The sequence below is a fragment of the Callorhinchus milii genome, unplaced genomic scaffold (assembly GCF_018977255.1).
Source record: "Callorhinchus milii isolate IMCB2004 unplaced genomic scaffold, IMCB_Cmil_1.0 Scaffold9, whole genome shotgun sequence".
In the NCBI taxonomy this organism is placed as follows: domain Eukaryota; kingdom Metazoa; phylum Chordata; class Chondrichthyes; order Chimaeriformes; family Callorhinchidae; genus Callorhinchus; species Callorhinchus milii.
Window position 1 is genome coordinate 3,882,145 of NW_024704750.1, and position 25,379 is coordinate 3,907,523.

Here is a 25,379-nt window from a genome sequence, read left to right on the forward strand (position 1 = left end):
CATCTTTGAGACATACATTAACTGTAATATTCTACTTTGTCATTCTATACCTGTGCAATCACAGACCTGAATCTGACACTGACAAGTCTCTCTGTCACTCGCAGTCCATCTACACCAATTAGTGGAGTTACTGCTACATCAAATAGATAGCAGGTGGTACATGGAGCAGCATGTTCCTAACACCATTTTACTTAAGGCCGGTACTAATTTAATCTGTAGAATGGTATTGCCTCGTGTGAGCACTGCTCTGTGTTTATCCACTGCTGCTTTTCAGTAAAAATTTACCATTTTGGTAATTTGTTCAGTGAAACTTCTTCCTTCAATATGAAAAAAAATCACATGCAACTTTGCAAAGAAAGAATATCTGTGGATGGTAGAGCTGGGGAAGAAGGCACTGGAGAAATGAGGTCCGGAGATAACAAAGGCATTGATAAGTTGTTTGGGTGCATTGGATATAATGTAGAGGTGGTGAGCAGTGGGTATGATGTACAGGTGGTGAGCAGTGTAGTGAACGTGAAGAAAAACTTACATGCCAGGAATTTCATCGGATCTAGGTCAGGAAGTAGAAGAAATTAATGAAGTCTTAGCATTTCACCTTGGAATCGAAGCATTTTGCTATACATGGTGCTCACCACGTGATTAGCACCAGTCGTTAAAGAATTGTTTAGAGTCCTAAAGCATATGTGTGGTCAACCACTAAAACAGACTAAGGGAGATCATTCGCTATCATGGGAGTATCAAAAAAAAAGGCTGGATTCTCTGGGGAGGAGTACTTTTTTCTCTCATTAAACTGAAGGTGACGGAGATGTGCTGTAGATACTTCAGCTATTTCCAATCTTACACAGCCTCACAAATCAGATTGTAAAAAATACTACCGTAGATTTTACTGTAGTTAATTTGGAGAAAAGTATAATTTGGAAAGAAAAACATCCAAGGCTCAACTATAACAATGTGCTGATGCCATCTGGTGGTGTAACAGAGCTCTTATGCCATTCAGAAAGTACAGTACTTCTTAATATTCAGGGCACACCCTCAAGATGTGTCTCGATTTTTTTTTGCTTGAATGGCTGATGCTGGTACCAATTATGCATTAAAATCTTGAGTCTTCACTGCACACCTTGAGGGGGCAAACAATTCTCTTGAGATGCCTTGGTGCCTCTGCAGTTATCTCTTGGCTTGTCATCTCAAGGTATAATTTCAGGTTTTGCACATAAACAGATGAATAAAGGTTCATCTTATTGTAATGGATTTCAGCACATTGCCGTGTCAATATGCCACAGTGCCAAGGGAAGGGGCTTGAGACCCAGTCTTGGGTGTCACAGATGTGGCTATTTCAATCCATAGATAGCAGATGAAATATATTTATATATTCCCTTCTCCCCTCCCCGTACCTCCAGCTACTCCCAACACACACTGAACAAAGGTAATTTGAATGTAGGTGAAAGATTTCAACATCCTTTTTTTAATAGACTCTTAGCAATCCTGCGGTGCTGACTGCAACAGCGGGAGCCAAAAAAAGCAAATCTCTTTGGGGGGAAATAAACCCCACCTCATTAAAAATGCTTCTCTGCTGCTTGCTTTATGCCGTATTGGAGGAGGGAGTGTGACACGGCAAATGGCTGGGACAAAACAACAGCACATACATTTGTGCATGTGGCAACAAATGGATTTACACACCAGTACTATCTGCTTCCAAAACGAATGAGATGACACTTAGCCCTTTGTTGCGTGATGTTAGACGCCTCCAACATACACCCAAACAATTGGGAAAGTTGGCATTGTTCAGATCAGAATTGCTCTTACTTAGATCATGATGGGTGTGTAGCTCTCGTTAATGGTAGCAACTGTAATCTTTTGAGTCCAACTCATAATTTGGGAAGTCACAAAACAAGAACTGGGCTAAATCAATGAAGGATTTATAATAGGAAAAACGTATTTCTCTGGATGTGGAGCATAGCAATTAGATATCATGGGAGTCAGGATAACTATTGTTCTCATGCTTCAGCTGCATGTGTGAGCTGACCATAGACACACAGTGCTCATTTTCAGCATTGCAAATGTACATTTTTTGAAATAAAAAAACAAGTCAAAGATAAAAGCAGTGAAAGTTATCAGACTGCAGTATTTTTGGTGCCTCCTGTGTACTTCTAATACTGTTAATAATGTTTACTACCTAATGTCTGGTGTTTTTTTAGTCGAAATTGGTTTGTGTGTGTTTGCACACGTTTTGTTCCTAAAAGATCTACAGTATGACCTTGCTTGTTGGATCTACGAAAGGAAAACTAAAAAATGTAATTTGACGCACAAAGCGATTGTTGCCAATTGTTGCGGTGGGGATAATACATAGGGTTAAAGCAATGGCATCACATAAAAGGTTACAGAAATCAACAAATGTACCACTATTCTGCGAGGATGTTCCAAGGACTTTATAACAAAGCCATTATTCACTCGTACTTTAACTCTTGTTGTTTCATAACCATAGCAAAGGAAACCTGGATCTTGCAAACAATAGTTTTGGCTGCTGCAGATCAGCTATTCCCATGAGCTGTAATAATGGAGGGATGGGGAGTTGGCTTGTGTCTTTCTTTTAATGAATTTGATAGGATGCAAATGTAGAATAATTCGCTCACAAAATATAAAGTCAATTCACTTTATAGTATATTCTGTGAAGCACTTCGAGACACCTGAATGACTTGATAAGCCGGCACAGACACGATGGACCGAATGGCCTCCTTCTGCGCTGTATAATTCTATGATATCACATTCAACGATTATTATTACTATTTTTAGTTGGGTTTGATGCGTGGAACTCATAACCCCATATCAGCCCGTCCGCTCCCTCCGCTCGATGGGCACTCGTCTGCTTCAGGTCCCCCGCATTTCCCACCCCACCAATGGCAGTTGGGGATTCAGCATCTCTGCCCCCATACTCTGGAACTCTATTGATTGTGTTACAGTGTCCATCAGGCTACCTCTGAACAGTGAACTTGTCCATTTGTTGTATTTGAGCACAAGAGGGCGTTGCAACAATGATAAAAGTGGACTTCAGTTCAATCAATCCTCAATCACACTCATCCAGTCTGTTACAAGTAGGCTCTTCTGGGTTGTAATCTGTTCAATGCTATTTGTCTCTGTGATGTTCTGGTGTTGAAGCCTCTCTCGTTTTACAGCCTTTTCAAACATAAGATCAGTGTCTTTGTGCTCAGTCTTATGTCTTTTCTCTCTTAAAGCTAAACTGGCTCCAATGTTACATGCTTGAATTGAGTCAGTCCTCTGTGGTAGTCTCAGTGGTCCGGTTCCTGAGCCAGGTGGGTCCTCAGTATTCCAGAGCACTGCTGATGACAGCACAGCCAGCCTGGCTCATTGGCAGGACTTGGAAGGGCAGATAGGTCACTGATGGTAGAGGCTCTTCCCACACAACCAGTACCCCAATCCACACTCTGGGATCCCTAATCCTTGGCTCTTGCCAACCTGCGCCTAATACTTTCCAAAATTCGGTAAGCAGGACACGTCCCTCCAGGGGGAGATTGTGCATTTTATTCCAACAAATATCACTGGAATCTCCATGTATGAGTGGGATGCATGTAATTCTCAGTTTGGTCTTCAGTATGTTGGTGGGTATCTGCGTATGTCACGTAGCTGGCTGACCCCGAAAAAACCTCTTTCTGGCTTTGGCTCACTTGATCATTATAATAAGAATAATCCTTGCAATTGATATATCAACTTATCACATTAAAATGATTGAAAGTGTTTTCGCAGTATTTATTGTTAAGTGAACATATTGTCAGCCTGGTTCAGTTTGATAGTACTCTCGTCTTAGAATCAGAAGGTTGTGGGTTCAAGTCCCTTGTTGGGACTTCTGAAGTTTCCAGATCTGCCAGGTCACTTTTTTTTAACACTTAATCCCTTGAGTTTTGGTAAAAAGCTATTTTGCTGTTGAATATTTGTTTTACTGTTTATTGATCTCCATCCCAGTGGGACAGTGTTCAGCTCTGCTCATTGCCCTTTGCCATGACCAATCACAATGTGCATTCTGTACAATTTGCACGCTTTCATTACATCGAGGCTTGACTTGCAAACTCCCTGCTTGTCGGCTTCTCCATCTCCTCCCTCTACAGGCTGCAAATCATCCAGAACTCTACAGCCCGTGTCCTCTCCCGCACAAGGCTCCATGACTCTATCACTCCCATCCTCGCCCGACTTCACTGGCTTCCCATCACACAGAGGATACAATTCAAGATCCTGGTCCTCACCTTCAAAGCCCTCCATGATCTTGCTCCCCCCTACCTCTGTGACCTCCTAACCCCTTACCATCCTGCTTGATCCCACCGCTCAGCGAACTCCAGCTTGCTTCACGTCCCCAGCCTCGCTCGCCCCACTATTGATGGATGGGCCTTCAGCCACTCTGCCCCCACTCTCTGGAACTCCATCCCACAGTCCCTCCGGCCAACCCCCTCCCTTGCCACGTTCAAGACCTATCTAAAGACCTCCTCTTCGACCGAGCTTTCACTCATCCTGCTTTCCCCCTTGCCCTCCACCCTCCCCGACCCCCAGCCCCCATCTCGGGTCCAAATCTCTGTCTGTCCAGCACCTTTTGACGTCCTCCCGACATGAAAGGCGCTATACCAATGTAATTTTGTTGTTGTTTTCTTTGGGAAGAAAAAAATAATTTTAACACATAAAGATACTCTTCCAGAACGGTGCTTTGATTGGAAGAATGATGTTGGCAACATATTGTACAAATTATATTTCAAATGTTGCTTCTGTTGTAAGACGACTGGTGAGGGATTCACACCTTCAATCATACAATAAATTTAACAACAAAGACTTGAGCAATGGTGCAGAATTACGTATGTCGGTGCAGAATTAGAGATGTCGCAGGCACTGGGAATAAGGATTCATCCTTCTTGTTTCTTGTTTAAATCTGGAAACCAAAGCCCTAATGGGTAGAGTGATCCCAGCTGGTCAAGCAGCTGGAAGTTTGCCAGACAATACTCCCACAGCCAGGAAGCTACGCGGGTTTAGTTACCCCAACGCACACTCTGAAGTCCCCCACAACAAGAACAAAATTACATTCGTATTGCGCCTTTCCCGTCTGGAGGACGTCCCAAAGCACTGGACAACTAGTGTTTCGGACCCAGGAATGGGGAGGGGTGGAAGGCAGGGTTGGAAGGAGGGTGATTTAAGGTATGGTCGAAGAAGAGTCTTGAGGTGGGTCTTGAAGGAGGCAAGGAAAGGGGCGAGGCAGAGGGACTGCGGGATGGAGATCCAGACTGTGGAGGCAGAGTAGCTGAAGATCCGCCGGCATAGTTGGGGCGGGTAAGGCGGGGGACATGAAGCAGGCTGGAGCCCACTGAGCAGAGGGAGCGAGCAGGATGGTAGAGGGTTAGGAGGTCACAGAGATAGGGCGGAGCAAGACCATGGAAGGCTTTGAAGGTGAGGACAAGGATCTTGAACTGTATCCTCTGTGTGATGGGAAGCCAGTGAAGTCGGGCGAGGATGGGGGTGATAGGGTACGGAACCTGGTGCGGGAGAGGACACGGGCTGCAGAGTTCTGAATGATTTGCAGCCTCTGGAGGGAGGAATTGGAGAGGCCGACAAGCAGGGAGTTTGCAAGTCAAGCCTGGATGTTATGAATGCATGTATGAGGGTCTTGGCGGCCTGCAGTGTGAGACAGTGGCAGAGCCAGGCGACATTGCGGAGTTGGGGGAAGGCAGAGCAGGTCATGGCACGGATATGGAGTAGAAAGGATAGTTGAGGGTCAAACAAGCCGCCAAGGTTCTGGACTGGCTTAGCAAGGTGGAGTATGCATCCTTGGATGGTGATACTGTCAGCACCTGAGTTGTGGAGTTGTTGACCTGAGCCAATCAGGAGGGCCTCGGTCTTGTTGATGTTCAACTGTAGAAAGTTAGCTCTCATCCAGGACTTGGATGAGAATTGCGATACCACTCCCTAGAATTGGGTAAGCAGGGTGTGTCCTTCCAGGGGATTGGTGCACATTTTATTCCAGATATGGAAATTTCCATACATATGTGGAACTCAGTCTGGTTTGGATACTCAAGCACGGTGATGGATTTTCGCATGTGTTAGACACTCAGCTTCCCCAAAAAATAATGTTATGGGCAATAGGGTGTTCCTAATTTGTGCGGAAAGAGACCACAGTATTTCTGTTTTTTTTCATAAGTGCATATTTGTTGTTTACAATGACAGAAATGCTTGCATCAGCTCTTGAATGATGGATGTTTTTTTCTGCTGCACTGATCTCAGCATAGAGATGCAGTCTCCTATCTGCGATCAATGTGTGGTTCCAGGAAATTGCTTTACTGATCAATAAAACTGACTGATAGGGTAATTGCAGACCAATTTTTTCTGTCCACTCTTCTTTTCCAGCTAATTGTAGACACTGAGAACCTGAGGTAGATTAAAATGAATGAGAAAGTGGGAAGATTTTTAAAAAGAAACTAGTTTGCGATTTAAATAAAACTGTAGCCACAAGTTCAACCCACAGTTATTAAATTTAATTGAAGAAATTTGCCTCAATGTTGTTTTAATGATCGTTATTACTATTTAGAAAATACTGTATATTAAAGCTACCCACCACACACACACACACACACACACACACACAACTGCACTACTCTGACCAAATTAATTTACTTGAAAAAGGGGATGATCTGAAATATAGGCCTAATTTATTCATTCATTGTGAACTGAATTTAGGTCAATATACGTTGACTTCGACAGACAAAATTAACAACAAGTCATCCAAGTGGCAAGAACCAATTATCCATCTTAATAACCGATCCACGCCTCTTATCTGACTGGAAAGTGTTTTGGACCAGCTGTGCAGGCTACATCGTGAGCATACGATCCACTTCTGCCTGACTATCTGTGGCCTGGCCCATGGTCCTGGCTGGTATAGAGCACAATAACTTTCTCGGTCCATTGCAAACCGCGCCAGCAGTGATGGCTGGTGACCTGTTTTGATAGATGAGGCACATTTCCTAAGGCAATCTATGAACTTACCTCACCAAGCTATCTTGGTTTCGCCCACAAAATACACAGTCAATCAGCTTTACAGTGCATCCTTTGAAGCACTTTAGATGTCTCAACATCATCAGCAATGTCTTCATTTGGTGCACACATTGAATCCATGTAAACCGGTGTCGGAAATTCTCATTGCAATTAGCAGATATGGACTATTTCTATATTTCTGGGGAAAAACTAAAACTAAGCGCAGCAAAATGCCCAAATAGCTGGGACTATGTTAAACCGTAAGTTGGGCATCAGAATTAATTCAACATTGTTAATGCCGAGGCTGTACACAATTTTGAGGAATTACTCTGGTGAGATGATTAAAAGGCATTAAGGCCACAATCTGGAGTCCTATGTTTCTGGTAAACACTTGCACAGCCGAAACATATGCCGTGCCCCACAACATGCCCATTCCGCAAACTAGTAGTAGACTATTGGATGCTCGAAGGGGACAAAATCTTTAATGAAAAGCATTTGGTTCCACCTTCCTTCTACTGTTTATCCTGATCTTTCCTTCAAATGGTTCCTATGTATTGTACATTCCCCCCAGTGGAATGCTTTAGAGAGAATGCTGCTCTGTAAAACAGCCCACAGCATGATCTATCTCTAGTGTTTTTCCTGCAAATCACAAGATACTGTATTTCTCAATTGAGTATTGTGTAAATATGCATTTTTTTTTTNGAAAATTCAGAAAAAAACAAAGTAAGCTTCCCCGGTTGCTCCTTATCCTTTGGTTACTGCTGTTACCATGGATACTAATTTAAGGCATGAGTCTTTTTTTTCTATGCACTTTCCAGCATGCCGGGTCATTACATTATGTCTGGTATTTATACACTGCATGGAATACAGAGCCATCTCTCTAAATATCAATATATACTGCAATTTCCGTTCAGCTGATTTGTCTGTTGTAGTCTTCCTTCCCCGGGGCGTATCATCTTTATGTGATTTAAATGAAACATTTATCTGTTGTGGTTTTCTCACTAAAAACAGTGGGGAAATGTTATTTCGATAACGTATCGATACAAACCCAGCGATGTGAGTGAGATGCTGCCCACTGATATTTTTTTGCTGGACAGATCTATGCAGCATAATGGTTTACATCATTGTATAACAGCGAAGCCATTGTGATTCACTGGTTTCAGGCTTGCAGCTTGCTATGTGCCTTGGTTGCTGATATGGAGATGCATTTCACGTTAAGAGTCGTACGCCGTTCCAATTCTGTGTTGCCGTGTATATTTCTCTTTGACCGAGCCTTCAGCTCCCCTCTCGACTCTCTTCCCCCTCCTCGCTCCCTCCCTTCCCTCCCCTCACCCTGACCATTTCCCCCCTCCTCGCTCCCTCCCTTCCCTCCCCTCACCCTGACCATTTCCCCCCAATGCTCGGGTCATGACCCAACTGTGCAGCGCCTTGGGACGTCCTCCTGACGTGAAAGGCGCTTTATAAATGGAATCTTGTTGTTGTTGTTGTTGTATTTGTGGTACAAGTGGCACAAGCCAAAATACAGATAAAAGATTTCAAGCTTCAGTAGCCGTGTTTAATAACCTCGGGATGGCTGCAAAACCGTATTTAATGTGGTATTTTTTTCCCGAATACCACATTCATATATATATATATGCCCACACAATATATAATCAATTCTTTTTACAGCATGTTCTGTGAAGCGCTTTGAGACATTTCAATGACGTGATAAGAGACTGTATCAAATGCAAGGAATATTATTATTTTGTTTTTTTTTAAACGATCTGCAGTTGCAAATCCACACCTCTGCATGCGGTTCTCCCCCCCCCCCCCCCCCCACCCCCTCTCGCTCTCGCTCTCGCTCTGCCTCTTTATCACTCTATCTCTCCCTGTCTCTCTTTTATTAATACTCGTTCTCTACTGGTTTGATTGATCACTTGAACGGGCTGACACGTTCCCGGTCAGGCAGCTGCTGCTTTTAATTTGAAAGGAGATCTGCATTTCTGTTTCAAAAGGAAGAAGCATTCCCTTGGGCAATTACATCCCTGTGCTGATTTGCTGCAGTGAAGACTGCAGCCTTTACAAACCACCCTCCCCTTTTTTTTTCCCCCTCTTCTCTTCACCCCCACCCTCCCACCCATCCACCACCACCACCACCATCACCACCCCTTCTTGTTCCGCTTACCACACTGAGTCGTCTTAAACAGTGTGCGCTTCACCCCATAAATGCATTGGAATGCCTAACTGATAGAACGTTTGGTCACAGAAGAGGTGTCCGTGATCTTTTTGATGCCCCAAGATGCAGACCGGTACAGAATCTACCAAGATGGACTGTCTGTGGAGTTGCTGGAAGAACCAGGGTACTCAATTGTTTTGCATGGTTTGAAAGGAACTGAAAACGGGGCGAGGGCTGTACCAAAGCTTCTCATGCGTATTCACCTGTGGGCCTGTGCATGTATTTTCATCCGCTTCGTATCGTAATAATCAAGTAATCCTTTGTTTTTTTCCGGCAGGGGATAGATGAATGATGAGGGCTACGTTTCAGGACTTGTGTGTGTGCGTGCGCGTGTGCGTGTATATATATATATATTGTTTTTTTAAGAAGCGATTTTGCCTTTTTTTGCTGAAAGAAAATGCCGCCTAAATGATTTCGCCTCTCGTCCTTTTTTTGGTGGGTGTGTAAGGTTGAATTTCACAGAGCTTCGTTGTGAAATTCATCTGTGTGTGTGTGTGTGTGTGTGTGCTTGTTAACTGCGTAGCGAAGCTCTTGCAGAATTAGAATTGTATTACGAATCCGTGCCCATTGTATCTGTTATCCTTCATTTCTGAGCAGCATCCATCAGTCCAGCTGCAAAGCATCCTTCACAATGGAAACACACCCATGATGAAGATGACAATCTTCTCAGTACAAAGCGTCTGCTGTACATATACTATATCTATATTTATATGTTGTTTTTAAAAAAAATCCTTCTTTCACCAATTCTAGTTTTATTATCAGGAAATAGTATTTGTTTGTCGAGAGGTATCTTTGTGTATACAGATGGATGCTGAGAATTATACTCCAAAACAAGGCAAACAATGTATATGTGTTTGAGTTGCGGTGGATGCTGTACCATGGATTTAGTTCAATAATTAATAGCGAGCTCTGGAATCTTCCTCTTTGTACATGTATCTGTCTGAAAAGCATCCAATTCAGCACTGGGTGTGGCCCTGTTTGTCTGCTTCAGGTCTTTTTCAGCCATCTTTTTTTCCATTCAGCGTCAACATTAGGTTCTGTCTAGACATTTCAGCATATAAGGTGCTAGGGTGTGTTCTTTTCTTAATAAGAGAAACACTCGAGAAATTTGACCAGATACCTTGGGGGGATAGTTAATTAATTTATTCCCTTTCTGGGGTTTCACGGATAATTGGTTGTTATGAAATACTCCTTTTAACGAAGGCTTCTATTGACAGACCTACTCTTTAATTATTTTTTACCCATCCAAAACCTCTGAGGCATGTCCCTTATTTAAACCCATCTCACACAATAGCCCACAATAGCTTCAGAGAAAAGACTGATATTCCACTTTTTTTAACATATAAAAAAATTCTGTCATATCCCATTCGTGTGGTCCACAGAAGAAAACTGCTTCCTCCGTAGATGGTCAAAACCTATACAAACCTAGATCTTACTCCTTCAAGCGAAGATTTCCAATTGTCCAATAAATGTGTCGTCTAATTATTTTATTCCACATTACAGATGATTTAATAAACCATGTTAGCCATCAAGAGAAGATTTTTGTCTCAGTAAAAGATCTGAAACAAGTTGGCAATAACTTGACTTTAAATGCCATTCTATTATACTCAGGGTAGTATTTCTGTTGAATTCTGTATTTTTTGTTCTTTACTTCCAAATCAGAATTTGTTAAAAAAATGATAATGTAAAGCAGAAATCCAAATAAATCTTTATTTCTAATTTCAGAAAAAAATCTCCCTCTCCCCTCGGTTTTAACATTTTCTTTTGCAGAACGATTTCAAAACCTCTCAGCTGAACATTCAGGTAACTTGAGAGATGATGTTTGTTGTTGAAAGTTCGCTCGTTTAAGGCCAGTTTGTCCAGAGAGGTGCAATGATGATGGATTGCTGTCAATATCATCAGCAGTAAAGAGAAAGAGCCCTACCTAACTGGTGAGAGTCCTAAGATAGTATCCTGAGGTTGCATTAATGAACCCAACTTATTCCTCCACAACTGCTCGCTTCGTACAATACCTGCTTGAGGATTTTGTTTGCTCCTTGTGGGCACACTCGTACTTACAGTTACTAGAATGTACTGTAGTTACCGCCCTGGCTGCTGCAGTATTTCGTCAGCCTGGAAGGGAGCCCATTATTTTAACGGAATGCTTCACGAGTAGTTTTTTAAGGCACGAATAATGAATGAAGTGCCAAACACCTTTTAGCTCAAAGGAGAGGGAGAGAATCGACATCCAGACCTTTCGTTGAGAAATGTGGGCCGGGTGAATAAGGCCTTTAATGCTCGGACCCAAATGGACAGTTGGACACCCTGCGCAAGTGAGAGCCTCACTTCACCCTTTTCACGCATCCACAGTGCACCAAAACAATCATTATGAAATAAAATTGTGCCTGTGTTGTGTGTTTTTTTTAAAAAACTTCTTCTAAAGCACAGCAAAAAAGCAGCTCCCGGCGTGAAAGGCGCTATACAAATGTAATTTTGTTGTTGTTGTTGTTGTTGTTCATGATAATAATAGTAATATTAATAATCCTTGCATTTGATATAGCGCTTTTCACGTCTTCTCGATCTCTCAAAGCGCTTCACAGAATAGACTGTAAAGTGAATTGACCGCATATATTTTGTGGGTTAACAATCTGCTCAGATATTGCAGGGACTGGGGGATAATAATAATATTTGCATTTGATAAAATTGTTATAAAATCAAATATAAATTTCATGAATAACATGAAATTGGAATGAGGAGAGAAATAATAATAATAATAATCCTTGCATTTGCTATAGCTCCTTATCACGTCGTTGAGACGTCACAAAGCGCTTCACAGAGTAGATTGTAAAGTGTAGTGACTGTGCATTTTGTAGGCGAAACACGGCAGCCGATTGAGCACAGGAGAATGAGATTGAGCTTGGGAGCTGATACAAAATAGTCTTGCAGTCCAGACAAAAGTCTAGTAAAACAGTTCATATCAAGGCAACAAATACTAAGGGCCATAGTTTTAGAAAGCTTGGTATTTATAAAGGTTCTGGTCTCAAATAATGTGCAGGGCCTGTGGAGTCTGCTGGTGACTGGTATGGCTGTCTATGCTCTTATACTGCTAAGTCATCTTCAGTAAATCCACCCCCTTCTCATGATGAAAGGGATACTGTATTACCTCGTGATTTGAGGAAGGGCTGTGACGCAAGACTACTTTGCCCGACACAAAATGAGTGTGATCAATATTCAAAGTCGTTCATTTTCCAGTTCAAGGCTGAATCATTCAAAATAATCGTATGAGTCTTTAAGCCAAGTGCACACAAAGATGTGTATCAAATCATTGATGGTAAGTTTGGGAATGAATCTGCTCCTGTTAACAACAACTAGATAAGGGTCAACCTGCAAACTGGGTATTGTATGGATGGCGAGTTTATAAAGATGTCCAAACTCACAGAACGCAGTTGGGTTTGAGTTTCCTATTGACTGAATGACACTAGTTACCTTGTCATGAAGTGTGCATGGACCTTCAACACTTTAACTAAGAGAATAGCTTTACAAACAGTATTAGTTGGGAAGCAAGTGCAGATTACAAAGAAGTTACGTTTTCGGTGAAAGTGAAATATTTTGGGGAGGAAAATCATGTACATTTTTAATAAAGAACCAGTAATGTACAGTAGACTTGTTTTTTTTCATGAGATGTGTGTGTGTGCAACGGTAACTTGTTGTAATTTGACAAGCTCTGGTGCTTCTCCTCATTAGTCAACCGAAGGCTGTATTTATCCATCACAAGCCAGCATGAAGTAGAAAGCTTACTTGCCTCTGTATTATTTAGGGCTCCATTCAGTTGAATGAATTAACAGTAGAAATATTCAGTTGGTATATGCTTTGTATTTGGTTCCTCTGCTGCTCCAAAAAGCAAATCTGATTGTTATTGTCATTATTTTTTTACAAAAAGATTGATTGCCACAGCTTATTTATTTGCTGGTGTTCGAACGATAAGGGACATTGCCTGAATATAGTTAATCATACAGCGGGTAAAATGTTTTAGAACAAATATCTTAGAATGGTTTCAAGAAAACACATCCATGATTTGCTTCTTGACAAGCGCAGCAATGCTAAATTATCACAACTTAGACATGCACTTAAACAAGCACTGATTTAATGGTCTGAAGAGGTTTTTTTGGCGTTGGTCAGAGAACCCAACGCTGTAATCCGAAGCGTGGAAGACAGCTGAGATTGGTCTACATACGCACTAATGACTTTGAAAGTGGCTGCTTGAAGGTTCTAATTTTAAACCGTGGGTCTGTGGATGCACCAGGAAACAATCCAAGCTTCTGGTTTCCCCACATATCTCTGGTGCTTTTGTGCTTTAGATCTTGTGCGGATCTAAAATGTCCTCCCCCGGTTTCATATGAATTTCTTTTTCCATCCGTCAGCTTTTCCTGGGCTGCCTTTTCTTTTTCTTTTTCAAAGAAAGCTTGTTAGAAATTGCAGAGAGGCCATCGGCATTTCCACACCTGCCAACAGACCGGCTAAAGGTGATTTGCTCACCTTATTCGCTGGTGGAAATTGCTTGGCCTCTGTTTTTGCACCTCATTGTTACTGTAGCCCGGATCAGTCTGGATCTGCCACATTGGAGCGGGAGGAGGTGAGAGTGAAAGAGAGAGAGAGAGAGTAGCAATTACAGGTTGAAACCATACATCGCCATTGCTAGTCACTGCCATTGTTTCTATGACATTGTTTTATAATCATTCCGACCCCCAACAAGTGTTCTTCCTCTTCACTCGATCCATCATCACCTTCTGCCTCCCATTCTCGCAAGACACAGAGAGTACCAACAGCAGCAGGTAACTGGGGAACCAACAGTTGCAACTGATCCGAAAAAATGTCATCGTATGGAAAGGCAATATTTAAAGAACCAATGAATTTAGTGCTTTGTTTCCTGTCTGAACAAACCCAGGACACTTTGTATTATAGTTGCCACCCTCTGCAAAAGTAGTTACTACATTTAGACGTCTCTCTTCTGAGCAGACATCCTCGATATCGTGTTAGTGACCATATTGAGTCGAGCTGACTGTTACCCTGTTGAATGCAGAACACATCAAAGAAAGGTGATATTGCTTTGCTGGTAGGGCCGTTCGCCAATTTGTTTATTTGCCAGTAACTTGGACACCTGCTACAAGACCATAGGATTCCTGTAAATTTGAAACTGGGATTGGTGTCCAAAATCAAAAGGGTCACAAGCATGCCATCTGTTAGAATAACTCTTTAAAATGAATGGATATTTTGTTTGCATACTTTGAATTGAGAACCAAAACAGATTACTGTGTCTAGCTTTTTTTAATTCAATTCCATATTGGATCATATTTTCTCTTCTGCCTTCCAGTGTGCTTTGTCAATAGTTTCCTATTTATACTTGAACGAGAGGAGACTAGATTCCAATCATTATTATTCTCGTAAATAACTTGCGCTAACTTGACATAACTTGATTTTTCATGAGCAAAAAAAATTGCTATCGGAACTTCGAATCCAGCTACAGTTAAGGAAAAGTTTCTTTAAGACAAACATGCAACTCATACCATTTTGAAGTGTCACAGGGTCTGTCAGATTTACTCTATGCCTAACACTGTAATGAGGAAATGTATGTTTAATTTAGTCTTGCTTCATTGGAATCTTCATTGAATCTTCATTGAATCTTCCTTGGAGTCCTGACACACACAACGTGGCCATACAACCTGTGGTTATGATTAATAATAATATTTTTTGCATTTGATATAGCGCCTTATCACGTCTTCGAGAGTATACTGTAAAGTAAATTGACTGTGTATTTTGTGGGCGGATTATTGGTGCAACTTGTGAAGCTTCCTCCAGTAGGAAGCCGATAGTGCCGTATCACGAACTACAGTTCACCGTGGAGTTACATCAAATGGAGTTTGTTGTCTTCTACAGCGACGTTTCCTCATGATGAATGAGACAGAAAACATGCTAAATGGCAATACTGTTTGGCAGCTACTTCATTCGTATCTGCCATTTGCTGATTAAATAGAAACAAATAGAGCCAACGTGTGGTGGTGCATTTCAAGGAAATGGATTTACTGGGCTCTCCAGATGATAACCCACTACAATAAATGAAATTTGAAATCTAATATGTGAGACAGTGCGTGCTGAAATACACTAATTTTGAGTTTTTTCCAGACGTTTAATTACTTTAGCCCCAGTGGTAATTGAAGCGTAGAGTCGAATGGAAGGTTAGGAGAAGGTAGAGCTGATTCTTTAAATGACTTACTTATTCATGCAGACATTGTTTCAAATAAAGTGTTGAATCACTGCAGGAATTTCCATTCTACGAACCTCCTCGTTGCCGGAACAACATAGAGTAGAGCTGTTTAACCCCTTTTCAATGCAACGTGATGGAATGTTTTGTTCGGGTGAGACCGTTGTGAAAGAGGTTTAAATGATCAGATTTACCGTGTCGTTGTCTAGTCAGGTGTTAGCCATAATTTCCCGTATCCATAAGCACATTGGGTATCTGGAATGGCATTGACATTTCATTGCCATTGAATTGATTTGAAGCTGGCATGAATCCTAGTGTAAAGGTTTGCAAATTACAGTATGCATTGTTGCGGCATTATAATAACCCGTATTTTCACCAGCAATTTCTGGCCTTTATTTTCATGGTGCAACTAGTGTAGATATCATTGGTGTTAGACACAGAACCAACAACAGTTTCGTGGTCAATCTGGCGTGTAATGAGGTAACGCCACCAACTGTAAAATCTATTCTCAATCGGATTTCTGCTTTTACTATAAGCAAAGACCTCGAGAACTAAGTTGAGGCCAAGTGGACTCATGCATTAGCTCGCACATGCACACGCCAGGTCCGTGTGGACTCGCACAGGCCAGCTCCGTGTGGACTCGCACACACCAGCTCCGTGTGGACTCGCACACGCCAGCTCCGTGTGGACTCGCACACGCCAGCTCCGTGTGGACTCGCACACACCAGCTCCGTGTGGACTCGCACACACCAGCTCCGTGTGGACTCGCACACGCCAGCTCCGTGTGGACTCGCACACGCCAGCTCCGTGCCACACGTATACAAAGGGTTGCAAGGTTTTTTTTCCAATAATAATGAAAAAAATCCCTGATTTTTCCTGAAGCTGCTGACAGTTTATGCTCAGTACCTTGTTGCACGCAGTAGAATGTTTGGCCAGTTTAACGCATTTAGAGGGTGAGACAGGAATGGGAAGAGGTACTTCAGCTCATTCTGTGAATCCGTGACTTATTTCAGGACCCGTTGTCACAATCATTTTCTTGGTTTTTATTTGGTTAAAGAATTAAATTTTCTTTCCGAGATCCCTCTCTCTCTCTCTGCTTTTGGCTGAGTCACAAATTGAGCCATTTCATTTTGTAATGCTTCCATTGAGCTAATGTTCTCTGCAGTACATGGCAATGACCCTATGTTATTGACCCTATGAGGAAGCTATTTCTTATACTAGGTTTAGCTTGTTTCTTGCTTGGTGCAGTTCTGCTCTCGTTGCACAAACTGACTCCTCACGTCTACTTTCTGGATCATGCCCCAAACCTCAGATTATATACTGTAGTAAAATTATCCAGCCAAGCCACATTTTGAAGTCGTGAAATCTGTTATTTTCAATACATGGGTTGCACAGCTCTGAAACGTTCTCCCTTTTTCCAAGAGAGAGGCCAATTTGTGGCGTTTCTTCTAGAAGGGCTGTGAATTTAAGCCTTTAAGCAGATTATGTTGTTGCTTCTTGTAATGATCTATTGGTTGGTCTTGTCCAATGCTCACCTATCAGCCATTATTATATGTAGACCCAATCAATTTGCATTGTCTGCATTGATACTGCAGCGATACAAATTGAAGTCCATCTTATTCCAGTTGCTAAAAATAACTGTCGTTGACTTCTTATTGAAACCAACTTTTCAAGGTGATTTTGTTAGGCATTCTTCAGCGCATTTCATTTAACAGCATTTATAGCTGGGGTTTTTTGGCATCATACTATTCTTGTGTTGAATTGATGTGAAAAGCACAGCTTAATTATGGAAAATAGACTCCTTATAACCTTCAATTTGTAATCAGATATTCACCCTAATTCATCCTGAAATGTTTGAGCATTGTTTTCCATGGATATAATGTAGCATTGAAGGAGCTTTCCACGAGGTTAAAACTGCAATTCCATCTCCCTTTTCTACTGGATGTTAAGATCACTTGATATTCTTTCGAAAAATAATAGAGTTGGTCCTGCTGCCTTTTAATCGGATTCTTATTTTGTTTTGTTTTTAAAAAAGTGTAGTTTAGTCTTATGTCCAAGGGAAAAAGTCCATTAATAAAACACTTGCTGTTATACAACAAAACTCCCCATGATTGGAATTCAGAGGCGTAAGAGAAAAAATCCACTTAGTTCCTTTTGCATTGTGCAAAAAGTCCGGTTGCTGTAAGTACACAGAACCTCAGAACTTTTAACCTACAAATTCATCTCGCTTGGTCAAGGATAATGGACCTCGCAATGTAATCCTTTGCTCAAAATTTTATGTATTGATTGCACTCTGCACAAAGTAAAATGTTGCTTCCTTTGTTCAGTGGGTGAGTTTATTGATCGGAATGCGAGACGAGTAGTCAACAAGATCAGTGCAATGGGGAAAACTTTAGTATAATGACTTTTTGCTGTTGTGCATTCCGGGCAAGCTCATTATTTCTCACAGTAATTGATCTCAACGCGGCAGATTTATCTAATTTATCCAATGTCTCTTCCGCAGCTATTGACCTGCTGTACTGGCGTGACATTAAACAGACGGGGATTGTCTTTGGAAGTGTGCTTCTCCTGTTGTTTTCGCTGACCCAGTTCAGCGTTGTGAGTGTCATCGCCTACCTGGCACTTGCTGCACTCTCAGCTACCATCAGCTTCAGAATTTACAAATCAGTGTTGCAGGCAGTGCAGAAGACTGATGAAGGACATCCTTTTAAGTAAGTGTTTGATCGGTGGGAGTGGGGGGAATGTGGGGGGGAGAGGGAGGGGATGGGGTTCTGTTTCCTTGTTACAGTTTTACCCTACTTTCCTTTATATCTTTGTATCTTGATGCCTTGGGACAACCTTCCGAATGTGAAAGGTGCTATATAAATATAATTTGTTGTGTTTCTCTTCCAAATGATAGTAGGACTCATATTTGCCCACGTAAAATGATAGCATTTGGGAAAATAATGTCGATGACACAGGTGTACAGAAATCTGTAGCATTCAGTTCATGTCGTGGTGGTATTTTTAGTGCCCAAGACACTGCTACTCTTAAGTAGAGAGTAGATAACTTGCTAATGTGTCAGCATATTCCAGGAAGGGGTTGAAGGGTTTAAAGATAAATATACAGATACCTGATACTCAATGCAATGCTAGTTCAGCCATGTTGGATGACAGAAATGCCATTAAATTAAATTATTAGAATGTCAGGGCTGAAGAAGATTGGATTGAGAACCTGGAATGCTTTTTTGGTTGCATAGAATAATAATAATCCTTGCTTTTGATATAGCTCCTTATCACGTCTTCCAGGCATCTCAAAGCGCTTCACAGAATATACTGTAAAATTGATTGACTGTGTATTTTGTGTGCAAACTTGCATTGTGCATTCAAGTATATCATTGAAAGCGCTTTGTGGTAATTGCTGCAGTCACACTTTTGTGACCAGATGTGGCAGCAATTTTGCAACGCAACAACTAATAGCCAATAGGTAAATGATCGATTTAATCAGGAAGATTGTTGGTCAGGTCATCGGGAGAAATTCACCCTTTTTTCTAAAAAAGAAGTGTCATGATCTTTAACGTCCTCCTGAACAGTCAATTAATAACTAAAACATATGAGCAAGAAAAGATCTTAGGACATCCTTCCAACGTGAAAGGCGCTATATCAATGTAATGTTGTTGTTGTTGAACATTGATGGACCCAGAGGCACGTGAGATTATCTTTTTACCTCTTTTCTCCCCCTGCCCCCTTTGCTCCTCAAACTGGATCTTGTCATAAACAATAACAACAACAAAAAATTACACTTGTGGAGGCTCTTCATGACGGGACGACGTCCCAAGGCGCTGGTGAATTTATCTTTCAATGTTTTTTTTGGAGTGATAACTGATTTTATTTTGTGTCTTATCAGGGCGTACTTGGACATGGACACTAACCTCTCCGAGGAGCAGATTCAGAAATACGCCGATTCCGCTCTGGTGTATGTGAACAGTACTGTCAAAGAGCTTCGCCGACTGTTCCTTGTACATGACCTTGTGGATTCCCTCAAAGTAAGAGCATCCCACGTTTTCCTCTTTGCAGATAAATATCCGCAAAAGAACATGGCCGATGAAAAGTGGGGCCACGCATATAAACACACATCGTTTTTAAGTTTCTCTTTAAACTCCGCACCATGTAATCGAGACTCCTCAAAGCGCTTCACTGAATACACTGTAAAGTGAATTGACTGTATATTTTGTGGGCACACATCTGTGTCCCACAAACAGTCGTGGATTAAGTGACCAAATTTTTAAAAAATTATTACATGATATATATATATACTTGCAGAAATGTTCAGTTCTGCTGCATTTATTTAATGGTGATGCTGCTTTTGTGCGTCTTTGTCAGAAACTCTCTCTCTGTCTCTCTCTTTCTGGCATGGTTTGTCTGTAACGTCTGTTTGTTTGTGCCCTCCTGCTCTGTTCTGAGGTGTCTGCAACCATCCCACTGTGGAACACAAATCAGTCTCTGGTGTGACTTCTTGCCTTGGAGCCACCTGAGTTCATCCAACAATATGCCACTTGTTTCCATCAAGTCTGCAATCTCTCCCCAATTCTAAGACATCAACACCATACACTCCCTCTCTGTCTGTCTCTTTTTTTAAAAGGCGATGAGGCTCACTGAAAATGACACTGTTCTCTCAGATGAATAGCGTAATCTGGAACAACTACCCTTGGCCAATGATCGCCATTGCTCATTATCACATACGCAACCACCCACATTTATCCTCCTTTTTCTCTAATCTGTTGTTTTCTGTCAAGTGCAAATCTTTTGCGTTATTTATAAAGCTGGCATAAGTAAGGCAGAAAAGAGGGGAGGCTTACCTACTTAATAACAATTATAATCCTTGCATTTGATGTAGCGACTGCAATGTTGGGAAAGGCGGACAGGGATTCACAGGTAATTGCTCTCAGGTGCAGTGATGCTATCAGACTTGGAAACCTTTTTTTGTTGCACACAGCAAATTCCCCAAACAGCCATGAAGTGAGTGACCAATTTTATCTGGAGGATGTTCCCCAGTAAACTAATGATCTGCTCATTTGTAAATGTGATACAAACTTCGTTCCGTCTGTCCTGTATAATGTTCGGTGTTTAACCTGTGTTTTTTGTTCAGTTTGCAGTGCTGATGTGGTTGCTGACCTATGTTGGAGCTTTGTTCAACGGCCTCACCCTGCTGATTATGGGTAATTGTACTCTAATATTGCAGGACAATAGTAAATTATTGAGTAGTTTTGTTTGCTGATGTATTTTTCTGTTGTTTGTGAACAAAGTGGGATTGACACATAGGTGCCAGTCACCAATTTTTCCTTCCCCGTCTACCTGATTTTATTGTGTCAAGATAAGTGATTGTTTAGAGTGCGTATTTTCTTCAAATCTCGCAATTTCCAAATGGCCCATTGCATTGCCTCTCTTGGCTGTGTAATCAGGGGAACTAGAGGCTGGAGGTTCAATGTCTGGACTCATTCTCCTTTGGAAGGAGTCACAGCCAAACAGCAGTAGAGCATATAATGCACATGGGGGTTAAAGCTTTTTCTTCATATTGCACTGTACAGTCACCAATGTAAAACCATAACTAAAGCCTTAAAGTTTTTGAAACGCTGTCTTATATTTTTTATTATATTTGCATTTATAATAAACATTTTAATCCCCCTGAGGCGCACATTCACTGCATGCTTCTGTCTTCCACTTGTGCGATCTGAGTTAAGAATTCAGTTAGCCTGTTTCAGTTGACATTTTGAGGTTTAGCTTTCAGTATTTCAAAAACGTGAGTCATGTCACCCCTGAACCTTCTGCTTAGAGCTCATTTTTCCAAACGCTAACCGTAGCTGCATGTGTTGATGCAAGCCTCCGGTGTTAGTAAGTGTGTGAGATTGAGTTGTTCAATACATCCATGTAATGTGCTTTTTATGTCCTTTGCAGCTGTGGTCTCTATGTTTACCTTGCCTGTGGTATATGAGAAGTACCAGGTGAGTGAGTGCTTTGGTTATTTTCGGATATACACAGGGACGGACAGGAAATTGGGAAATTTCCACGCGTGCCCCCTCCCTGGAAATCGTGACCTCCTCAAAACCCAGCCTTGCTGCCGTCACCCAGACAGGAGTGTGCAGCTGTGGTGGAGCCGGTAGCACTCATTGTGTGCAGTTGAAGTGAAAGCTGTGAAAATCCCCTCAATTCCCAGCAGGCGGGGAATGAGGGGTAATGAGGAAGGGGTGGGGGGGGGGGGAGGAAAAACTTGTCTGATTTGGTGCCCACCTATTTTACCCAACAATCCCAAGCTCTTTCGGGGAGCCAGTCCGCCACTGGATTCACATGCCAGAAAACTGTCGCCTGGCAAAATGCTAATAAGGGTGAACAATGTACATTGTGCCTTATCCAATACAGTGTGTTTTACTTTCACTTTTCGCAGGCACAAATTGACCAGTATTTGGGGTTGGTGAGGACCCATGTTAATTCCGTGGTGGGAAAGTAAGTTTGACTTGACGCTAACATTGCACATCATCGTGAAAGAATACTTAGCAGATATATAGTGGTGTGGCGCTAGGTGGAGGAAGATGGACTCTGTCATTTAACAAGAGGATAGTGGACCTATTTCTAAGGTATATGTTTCTTAAAAAAGGTCAGTGAAGGCTAAAGCAAATAATACCAGAGGTGAGCCATACAGATCAACATTGATCTCAAGATTGAATTTAGTTCTGGTGTTTAATCTGATAACGAATACAGAACTTTACTTCCTGAGGAAATAATAAACCCACAAAATTCATTTGTAGTCAGCACCAGCACCTAAATTATATTGCAATGTAGTATTAACTCCATTATTTCAGCAGCAAAGAGCTTGTTTAAATTACAGGCCCTTCAATCATAACCAAATTAACGAAGGGATAGGGAAGTTGAAAGAACCCAAGTATTTTCTTTCTTTAATGCACATGACCATTGTTCCTAACGCGAACTTTGCCCTGTACGTATATTAGAGCAGTTATACAGTGGATCTTAGGCTGACTCCATTAGGAAGAAAAACCGTAGAATCAGTGCAACATCTGCAGTATGTTTGTATGTGTGTGTGCAGTATACTTACATTAGCTGGAACTCGTCGTAATTCCAGTTTGAAACATCTCAAACCTGCACTAGTTTGCTGTGCGCAGTTATGTGAGTAAAAATCGCTCATTTTACAAGCTTTACACCCTCCTTGCCCTCCACCCCTCCTGATCCCAACCATCTGTTCGGGTCCAAATCCCTGACTGTCCACTGTCTTGGGACATCTTCCTAAAATGAAAGGCACTGTGTAAATGCCATAGATGTGAAAGGCGCTATACTAATGTAATCTGTTGTTGTTATCAATCAATTCATAAATGTACTAATTGTGTGTTTTTTTTTCAAATCCCAGAATAAAATGATCTGATCCAAAGGATATAATCCTTTTTGTCTTTTATTCAGGATTCAGGCCAAAATCCCAGGTGCCAAGCGAAAGACTGAGTAAGAGCAACGCAAAGAGAGTGACTGTTGGCACACGAGAGGGACTCTGAACTAGAGGCAGTTCTGTATTCTTAAAGTTAATCAGACACGTCTTGGAGCGTCGTTGTACCATTTGTCAGCACCATGGTTTTAGAAACATGCAGCTTTGAGATCTTCCTCTTATGCTGTTTCCAAATGATTAGAATTCTTGCAATCACTTGTGTCAATCACTAAAGTTTAGTAAGGAAAATTCAAGTCACAGTAACTGTATTAGATGTGTCTTTTGTGTTGCTTATGAAACAAATGCATGACATTGAGAGTCTTAATTCTATTTATCTTTCTAGTATTTTCTTGCTGTTATGGCAGCGCTTACAACTTTTAACGTGATTTGTGGCTAGGGCATTTCTGCTTTAGCGCACCTCTGCAAATAGTCTTAATTGCTCCAAAGTCATTGGGTCAGTTTGGTTTTATTAAGTGAAATATATATTAAAAAAAATAGAACAGTGGATTGATGTTTTGGTGTTTATCCAGCACAAACGTTCTATGGATAATGTATTGTAATTGTGGCATTTGGTTTTGTAAATCGAAGAAATACAAAGCTCATGTTTTTGGAACTGCCATCATACTATTAAAGAAGTATGGAAATATAAGTCTCCTAGTGTTTGTAACCCTTTGAGTTTTATTTAAGGCTAGTAGTTACCAGGAGGATTGGTTTTGTTTAGCTAATTTCCCATGCTCATGATCTGGTACTACTAATAATAATAATCCTTGCATTTGATATAGCACTTTTCACATCGGGAGGACGTCCCAAAGCGCTTCACAGAACACACTGTAAAGTGAATTGACTGTATATTTGTGGGCGAACGCGGCAGCCAATTGCGCACAGCAATGTCCCACAAACAGTCGTGGATTGAAAATGACCAATTTATTATTGTTCTTGGTTTTGGAGGGATTATTATTATTAGGTAGCATAGTGTTGCTAGATCACACCAAACTTTAGGAAATAATCCCTGTAGATTGTGGTGCAGTGAATAAATGTAATATTGCAGTTATAATATAATAATATTGCAGTTGTCTTGTGGTGGTTTGTAATACCCACTTTCAGCCACAATGTGGTGTTATTTCCTAACACCATAGAATCATAGAATTATACAGCAGTGAAGGAATCCATTCGGATCATCATGTCTGCGTCGGCTCTTTCAAAAGAGCATTTCCAAATCAATCCCACTCGCCTGCGCTCTCCCCACAGCCCTGCAAACTTGTCCTCCCCAAATAATTATCTAATTAAACATCAGAAAGATCAAATTGCAACGAAATCTGGAAAGCATTTTACAAGCTACTATATTTTATTAAAACGTTGCAACTACAATTACTAACGTTCACAGAATTCTTGCATACTCAAATGTTAATTATACCATTATTGATTTACATTTACATTTACATTGATTTAGTGGAGTCCTGTAGCTCAGTGGTTAGAGCACTCGCTTTGCAAGTGAGAGACCCGAGTTCAATTCCAGGCAGAGGGCGAAACCTTGGGCAAGTTTCCTTACTCCACACAGAGCCTAATAATAATCCCTCCAAAACAAAACAATAATAAATTGGTCATTTTCAATCTACGACTGTTTGTGGGACATTGCTGTGCGCAATTGGCTGCCGCGTTCGCCCACAAATATACAGTTAATTCACTTTACAGTGTGTTCTGTGAAGCGCTTTGGGACGTCCTCCCGACGTGAAAAGCGTTACACCAAATGCAAGGATTATTATTTATTATTATTATCGTTCAGCATTTATGTTGAAAAAACAATATTTAATTTATTGTTACGATAGATTTCCAATTGTTATTGCAGACTAAGCTACTTCCACATAATACAGTCACATCACACTTTAAAGTATATCCTGTGAAGCTCTGTCAGACATCTCGACAGTGTAATAAGACGTTATATCCAATCGAAGGATTATTATTATTATATTAAACATGGCAATTGGTTTTCACAAGAGAGAAATGGAGGTTTCCTCCTTGTAAAAACCAATTGCCATGTTTAACATAATAATAATAATCTTTGTAAGGAGGAAATGGAGGTTTCCTCCTGTTGCGAAAGGCGCTATATCAATGCAAATTTATATTGTATTTGTTGGTATTTAGGAAAGGTTTCCCTTTGTAAACACCAAACTAATGAACAACCTGACAATCCCAAATGGGTGTAATCAAGGTTTACTGTAACATAAGCAAAATCATCAATACAAAATGTATCTTAAGCAATAATTAGAGAATCAAGACCATATTACCCGGTTCTCGGACTCTGGACAGTAGATGACACGGCACCTGAAGCTGTTTCTCCTCTACTTCTCAAACTACTGTTATTACTTCTCTGCCGAGCAAACAGAACCGAATGCATATCACCCACCACTCCTCCTCTTTCCCTTTTAATGGTCACTTTGTTATAGGAGC

At 41.2% G+C, this 25,379-nt stretch overlaps 1 protein-coding gene across 1 annotated transcript; it reads left to right on the forward strand.

Annotated features, from left to right (window-relative positions):
• Positions 1–9,117: 9,117 nt before the first annotated feature.
• On the forward strand, positions 9,118–23,577 carry rtn1a (reticulon 1a). The gene is made up of 7 exons (XM_007903825.2): positions 9,118–9,353; positions 17,971–18,178; positions 19,353–19,491; positions 20,595–20,664; positions 21,401–21,447; positions 21,888–21,946; positions 22,913–23,577. The coding sequence occupies exons 1-7, from the start codon at positions 9,293–9,295 to the stop codon at positions 22,953–22,955; spliced, it is 627 nt and encodes a 208-aa protein (XP_007902016.1). The 5' UTR covers positions 9,118–9,292; the 3' UTR covers positions 22,956–23,577.
• Positions 23,578–25,379: the final 1,802 nt, after the last annotated feature.